Source organism: Littorina saxatilis, linkage group LG3, assembly GCF_037325665.1.
Source record: "Littorina saxatilis isolate snail1 linkage group LG3, US_GU_Lsax_2.0, whole genome shotgun sequence".
Lineage (NCBI taxonomy): Eukaryota > Metazoa > Mollusca > Gastropoda > Littorinimorpha > Littorinidae > Littorina > Littorina saxatilis.
The window spans coordinates 21,030,481-21,038,783 of NC_090247.1; the positions used below are offsets into that span (position 1 = coordinate 21,030,481).

Here is an 8,303-nt window from a genome sequence, read left to right on the forward strand (position 1 = left end):
TTCACAGAACTTAATTGCACGACAGGGTCCACCTACACTTCGAAGCGATCGTAACATGACAGAGAGAGAAAGCACGTGAAATGAATAAATCTATGAACACCGCCAGGACACTGAATGGCAACAAAGCAACTGCTGCCTCTGTACTTGATCAAGTCTGGCAAGCGTTCTTTGTGCTGGGTCTGGTCCGGGTAGTGACTATAATTATATCGATCATCTAGTGACGGGCGCTGTGGCGGGGTGGTAAGACGTCGGCCTCTTTATCGGAAGGTCGTGAGTTCGAATCGCGGCCGCCTGGTGGGTTAAGAGTGGAGATTTTTCCGATCTCCTAGGTCAACTTATGTGCAGACCTGCTAGTGGCTTATCCCCCTTCGTGTGCACACGCAAGCACAAGAGCAAGTGCGCACGGAAAAGATCCTCTAACCCATGTCAGAGTTCGGTGGGTTTTAGAAACACGAAAATACCCAGCATGCTTCCTCCGAAAGCGGCGTATGGCTGCCTAAATGGCGGGGTAAAAACGGTCATACACGTAAAAATCCACTCGTGCCAAAATACGAGTGTACGTGGGAGTTTCAGCCCACGAACGCAGAAGAAGAAGATCATCTAATAAGTGGTCTAAACCGGCACGGTTGGCCTAGTGGTGAGGCGTCCGCCCCGTGATCGGGAGGTCGTGGGTTCGAACCCCGGCCGGGTCATACCTAAGACTTTAAAATTGGCAATCTAGTGGCTGCTCCGCCTGGCGTCTGGCATTATGGGGTTAGTGCTAGGACTGGTTGGTCCGGTGTCAGAATAATGTGACTGGATGAGACATGAAGCCTGTGCTGCGACTTCTGTCTTGTGTGTGGCGCACGTTATATGTCAAAGCAGCACCGCCCTGATATGGCCCTTCGTGGTCGGCTGGGCGTTAAGCAAAACAAACAAACAAAATAAGTGGTCTGATTTTGCGGGAGTTCCAACAAGGTGCCTGGTTTTGGGTGATTTAGAATATCGCCAACGCTCGAAAATTGGTTGTAATGTGATGTTTGTGTGGAGTATGGAACCAACTCCTACATAAGAAAACGCATTATATTCACCTTCCCTACTGCACCCCCTTCCCCTACCCAACCTTTCTTGGGGCAAGCACAGGACTGGTGACATGTCTGGCGAGCTCTAGTCAAGACGTATGTACATTACGCCACTGAGGTCTATAGACAATGCGTACAATGGACGGGTTTCAACAGACAAACATGTAACTCAAGGGAACTGCCTACCTTTGCCTTGCCCGACGTGGGTGAAGGTGAAGACCTGAGGTCTGTCGAGAAAGGAGTTGCCTTGCTGAACAAACACCTGCTTCATGGCCTCGAAGCCGTTCACCACCACCACCAGGCGGCAGCCCAGGTTGAACGAAAAGATGTCGCCGTGTTGGTCACGAAGCTCCGCGAAGAGTTTCCGCTTGTCCGGCGATCCCAGAACGTAGAGGTAGCCGAGAAACGGGAATCCCCGAGGACCCGGCGGATACTCACGACTGAGGTGCATCTGTCGCACGAGGTGTAGAGTGATGGCCAGGATAGCTGCTAGCATCAGCACGGAGCTCATGTGAAGGCCTAGAAATGTCGCTGACGTTGCCGTTGTTGTTGTGGAGGAGTCAGGGCCTGTTTCGTCGTTTGGTGTAGAACTCATGATTGGTGTTGGTGTTGTTGTTGTTTTCACTCTTGTTGTTGATCTTGTTCTTGTTTGTTCTGAAAGTTTTTTGTTGACTTGTAGTTGCTCAGAGAGGGTCGTTGACTCAATGCCTGGTAATCCTAAAGCTGCAGATAATGTTATCTGTCAGACAGTTGGTGCTTTACAAACGTTGCTGAGATGGTATCTCTGGATGTGTTGCAGTTCTAGAGTCGCTGGGTGCAACGTCTGTTTGAGCGGGAACAGATAGTATCACTTGCCTTCTTGATGTGCACAAACTGTCGTTGAAGCTGTTTCTGTAACAGTTTTGCGTTCCAATATTGTTGGTGATGGAATGTGGTTTCACTCCATCCACGCACTTGTGGAGTTGTTATTCTTTGCTGTCTTTTCGTACAGATCTTGTCTCACGTGTGTGTAGGATACATCCGCTTTGTTATCTTGCACTTTGGGTTCGGTTATTTTGAAGTAAATATATCTTCTCAGAAGATGTCTTCGGAAACTAACTGCAGCGTTCAATCTACTTTAGAACATTTTTCCCAATGTTTTCTGTTCCGATGCCTGTCTGGACGGGCACAAATATGATCCGAGCTCCGTTTCAAACAGCTTATGGTCTTCAAGTCAACCAAACTTTTTTGCCTCAACTGGTTTTCTTTTGAAGCAGCAAAGGTACTTAGGTTTTACAAACTGCACATTCTCTCACGTAGATCACACTGTAGAAAGTACTATAGTTGCTTCTCAGAATCAGTGATGTCTGTTACAAAACACGAATAGAAAGAGTTCAAATAATTAGTTGTATGTGCAAGGCGTAAAACGCAGAAGCAATTCCCGCAGGCGCTGTTTGCGAAATGAAATAACTATTACGCGTCAGCAGTAAATGATTGGTCGTTTTTTGCGCTACATCAGTGAAAAAGTGTGAACTTCGTTGTCACGCTTTTAGAAACACACAACCACAAAACTCAGAAACGATGTTCCAAACAGATTTTCCTGTTTTCCTTGATTAAGAAAAAAGAAAAAACACACCGTTGTTGAAAAAAAAAACAATAACGTAGTTTTCAAAGAAAAATAAACACACTTCTTCGAACTAAATTGTTCAGCGTCCTTTTAAACCGAAACAACTGGGCACGAAAATTGCTCACACAAACTGTATAACAATCAACTTTCACTGCTCACAACAATATACACCACAACCTTGCTCGCGCCGGTTATCACAGTTTCACCTCTGCCTGCAGTTGTATCACAGAAAGTTTTCACGGGAGTTTCCTCAGCGAAGGATGCTCGCGAAATCGGCACACGCCTGCGCAGTCACAGACACACACGCACACACAGATGCGTTTGCTGAAAATCACGTAGAAGACTTCACACGCCTACAGCAGAGGTCCGTGGATGATAATGGTGTGTGGGTTTTATAAAGACCTGCCAGGTTTTTGTGGGAGGGGGAATTGGAGAGAGTCGAGTCTCCCACCCAAGTTTTGTGGTTGTTCGGGTATGTACAGTACAGGCACACGCCTAGTTGTAACATAAATAAACAAAATAAAAATGTAACTAAACGTAAAGGCTCTGGATACTGGTTTTCAAAAGAATAATAGCAGGAATGGATGGTAAAAGTTTTGCTTGTCTGTGGCCGTCGCAGCTGGAGTTCCCATCTTTTTCGGTATTATCTCATAATATTTACGTTCCCCGGGGCTGTCCGAACTTGTAAGTTGGCCGTCTAGTCTACATACCTGTCCTCTCTCTCTCTCTCTCTCTCTCTCTCTCTCTCTCTCTCTCTCTCTCTCTCTCTCTCTCTCTCTCTCTCTCTCTCTCTCTCTCTCTTCAGCTCTCCCTCAGCTCTCCCTCTCTCTCCGTCCCTGTCTCAGTCCCCCTTCTCTCCATCTCTCTCCCCCCCCCCCCCCCCCCCCCCCCCTCGTTGTTCATTATTTTGCCATAGCAGATTATTTTCTCTTCAGGGTGAGGGTTAGATGTAAAAACCAGAACACTACTGATTTCACCACCCTCGTTAAATAAAGAATTGTCTTGTCTTGTCTTGTCCTCTCTCTCTGTCTCTCTCTTTCTCTCTCTCTCTCTCTCTGTCTCTCTCTCTCTTTCTCTCTCTCAAACACACACACACACACTGATACACACTCACGCACGTACGCGGCGCACGCACGCACACACACAAATACGCACACACACACTCCCGCACGTACGAGACACACGCTCGCACGCACGCACGCACACACACAAACAAACGTACGCGACACACGCACGCACGCACACACACACACACACACACACACACACACACACACACACACATTATACCCATCATTTTCTTGTCAGTCTTATTTTTTCTTTGTCTTGATGCGTTCCCGGACCAAAAAAAGCAAAGCAGAGCATCAAAGCAAAGACAGACAAATGGATAATGTTGTTATACACGAATGCCATGTGTGTGACACATCAGCTCTCCATGTCGCACTGTCACATTGCAGAGGATTATGTTGTTTATAATGCTTGCTTGGTGGCCGCGTGGCCGGTTTGGCAGTTAGTCAAAGAGTGGGTGTTGATTAATTGTCATACGTGGCCAAGTGGTAACGCACTTGCGCTCGGAAGCGAGAGGTTGCGAGTTCGACCCTGGGTCAGGGCGTTAGCAATTTTCTCCCCCCTTTCCTAACCCAGGCGGTGGGTTCAAGTGCTAGTCTTTCGGATGAGACGAAAAACCGAGGTCCCTTCGTGTACACTACATTGGGGTGTGCACGTTAAAGATCCCACGATTGACAAAAGGGTCTTTCCTGGCAAAATTGTATTGGCATAGATAAAAATGTCCACCAAAATACCCGTGTGACTTGTTTCTGTCAGGCATCCAAGGCATACACATTATTTGATAAAATAACAGAAAATGTATCGTAAAAAAGCCAGTGAACATGAAAGCTTAAACATTTTATAGTGTAGGCCCCTATATCTGAAACGGCTGCAAAAGCATGGATTGATTGTGCAGACTAGAATAAATGGAGTTTAGAAGAATGACTGAATATTCCCTGCAAGATGTAAGTGATGTCCGCTATATTCATGTACAAGTTATTTGTGTTATGCTGGAGAAAAATATGTTGATGTCTTTCATTGAAATAAAACACAGGAGGAGAGAACAGGCTTCTTTGTGTGTGCGTGACTGTGCTTTTGTACACATGAAAACAACGAAAATAGGTCATATGTTTGCCGATACATTGAATTAAATATTGCCAAAATGTTATTGATTGGGATTTTTTTCCTCGAAAATATAAAAATTATGTGTATGTGCAAGCAATCTTTTACTTTCTGTGCTTAGTGTATGTCAATGTGACCATGCACACGCACGTGTTTGTCAGTCTGTCTGTTTATTACTCCGTCAGTACGTCTGTCGGTCTGTCTGCATCTTTGGTCAGTTATACCTGAGTTTCGGCATCGTGCCACTACATATGTCACTCCCCAATCCTACCTCACGAGAAATGCTTTGGGATAACATCGTCATATGCAAGGAGTGGTAGACAGAACAGCGAGATGCTTCTATGACCTTTGTCTATCGGAACAGACACACGGACAGATACCGTCTCTCTTTCATCTGTGAGAGAGCAAGAAGAATCTCTGTATGGCCGGCTTTACATCAATGTGAAAGGTAAGGACTGAAGAGTGTAGAATAACAGAATTTGTTCGTCAACTTTGTTAACTGCAAAGAGAGCAGTGTAAAGACAGATTTATAATCAAAAGACCTCTGTCTGTCCGTCCGTCCCACTTTTGACCGCATATAACTTCTGCGTTTATCGGCCGATTTGCCTAAAATGTGGCCTGCCAAATGCCATATCTATCGCATATTTGTGGGGAAAATTCCCAGCCAATCACTAAATCTAAAGGGGTCAGATTCGTACACTTCAAGTTTATTTTTATCTATTCAAAATGGGCCCCTTCACAGACAATCAATCCCTTCCCGACACACACACACACACACACACACACACTAGCACGCGCGCGCAATTATAATCCACTTATTTATTAACCTGTATGAGTAAGTTAGTAAGACGACGTAGTAAGTTAGGAGTTAGTTCCGTCGCGATATAACCTTGAACGGTTGAAAACGACGTTAAACACAAAATAAAGAAAGAAAGAAAGGAGTTAGTTAGGATCGGTCCAGACGTTAACTTGGGATAAGATTGTGACAATTCTGTGCAGAGTAGACATTTGTTGTAGCCTACAGTTCATCTTCAAGTTCAGTCGACCATCAGTCAAGTAGTACTTGAACTGCACTTCAAACTCTCGATTCTTTTTTTTTATTTTTTTTTTTTTTTTAATTTGCCAAGCACATCATCGTGGGGCTTTTAATCCATAACATGCATCCGTCTACAATGTATCTTCATTCATCCTTCAACATGTATAATAAATATGTAAATGGCAAGTATACAAGACATACAACATTAGGACCTAACCGACAGACGGACATGTAACATACCGACAATACTGATAAAAAAGAGAGAGAGAAAGAGAGAGAGAGAGAGAGAGAGAGAGAGAGAGAGAGAGAGGTAACAGGGTGACAGACAGGTAAGAGGATAAGTGAAGCAGACAGACATAAGACATACACACACACTCTTGCCTAAAATCTTATAAAAACCTACAATTTTAAACTGTACAAAAAGTTAAGCTGAAATGGACACTTCGCCTTGGTCAATAACCTAACATATATTCGCATAGGGTAACCACTCTGACAAAAATTCAACATTTCTATTCCTGATAAGATTCAATTTCTTTTCAATGTAATATCTTTGTTTTAATATTTTCAAAAAAACATTCAAAAGCGGAACTGAGCCCTGAAGTTTACATTTATAAATATAATATTTTCCTAAAAGAATAATCAAATCTAAAACATTATCAGTGTTCACATTATCATCATTTCCAAATATTATCAATCCTTTTGAAAAAGTCAAATGTTCACAATGTAAACATTCTTTGTGCAATACATTATTCAATTTAATCCAGAAGGTTTTAACAATCATACATTCCCAAAATAAGTGAAAAATTGTCTCTTCATGATACCCGCAAAATGTGCAGAGCGTTGAATTTTTAATTTTACATAAATATAAATATTTATTACAAGGTAGAATCCGGTGTAGGAGTCGCAGCTGAAACCACCTTAAACTGACATCAACAGTAGTTTGAAAGGGTTTCAAGAAAATTAATTTCCAATTCATATTACGTTCACTGGTGCTATTCCATTTTGAAACCGCAGATGGAATATCGTTAGACTGCACAAACACCTTCTTCACAACATGATTTCCTTTTTTTATCACTGACCACACTCTACTATCCACTGATTCATGCTGACAATTCAATGTCTTAAAATTCAATTTCTTCTGATAGCTTTTCACAGCGGATACAATTCCACAATACAACAAAATATCACTTTTAACATTGGGAAATAATTCAGAAAATTCTTGATAATTCAAATATTTACCCTCCAAATTTACTAAATGTTTCACGTGTACAATTCCTTCTTCATGCCAACTCTTATAATAAATGCTTCTTTTACCTCTCACTATGTTATCATTATAAAAAAGACATTCGTACAAAAATTCATCAATATTAACAGGTAAACATTTTGCATATAACTTTCGATTCTGTTTTTACATAGGTGACCGGCTCCAACAAAAGGATAACAAAGTCGCTGTGGCCGAACAGAGATAACAGCAATAAACCTGAGCCATGGCCAACATTTTGGATTTTCAGATTTTTGCATTTCTGCACTCTACCAAATGTGTTATATCTATTCTGTAAATATCCATTTCAGATTCGCTTTGCAAATATAATAAAAATGAGGTTTTATTGCACTGCAGACACGAAATAAACACCCTTTTAACCCCAAATAATTGTTTCTTTCTTCGCTTTTTTGTTTTACTTAAAACAAATTTCATTTTCATTTTTTGATGCATATTGAAGAAAAGTTTACATTTAATCATTATCAGTCACTTTAAGCTTTAGAAGTTAAACTAAAAATCTGTTGCCAGGGATTTTTTTTGCAAATTTACTCCTGTGACCTTCACACCTGCTTTTCTCAAAATGGCCGCTTGAGTTTGAGCAACCTTTAAATCGCTATATCTCATCGGTGCTAAACAATAGACACTTGTAGTAAAGATCATCTGAAAGCTGACTATCGTCACTTTCAAGGGATACCAAAAAGTCAAAATGTCAAAAATGACACTTTGTTATCCTTTTGTGGGAGTGGGTCACATTAATTTAATTAGACAAAGTGATGCGTCTGTCTCTGTCTGAGAGAGAGAGAGAGAGAGAGAGAGAGAGAGAGAGAGAGAGAGAGAGAGAGAGTGTGTGTGTGTAAGTGTGTGTGTGAAACTGCAGGCAGAGGTGAAACTGTGGTAACCAGCGCGAGCAAGGTTGTGGTGTATATTGTTGTGAGCAGTGAAAGTTGATTGTTTTACAGTTTGTGTGAGCAATTTTCGTGCCCAGTTGTTTCGGTTTAAAAGGACGCTGAACAATTTAGTTCGAAGAAGTGTGTTTATCTTTCTTTGAAAACTTTACGTTATTGTTTTTTTTTTCTAACGGTGTGTTTTTTCTTTTTTCTTAATCAAGAAAAACAGGAAAATCTGTTTGGGACATCGTTTCTGAGTTTTGTGGTTGTGTGTTTCTATAAG

General features: G+C 42.0%; 1 protein-coding gene across 1 annotated transcript in view; it reads right to left on the reverse strand.

Annotated features, from left to right (window-relative positions):
* LOC138961870 (cytochrome P450 2B4-like) overlaps positions 1-3,065 on the reverse strand; it is a 53,495-nt gene extending 50,430 nt beyond the window's left edge. Inside the window, exon 1 of the mRNA XM_070333549.1 lies at positions 1,248-3,065. Within this exon, the coding sequence (XP_070189650.1) occupies positions 1,248-1,656 (409 nt within the window). The 5' untranslated portion in view covers positions 1,657-3,065. The remainder of the gene's footprint in view (positions 1-1,247) is intronic.
* Positions 3,066-8,303: the final 5,238 nt, after the last annotated feature.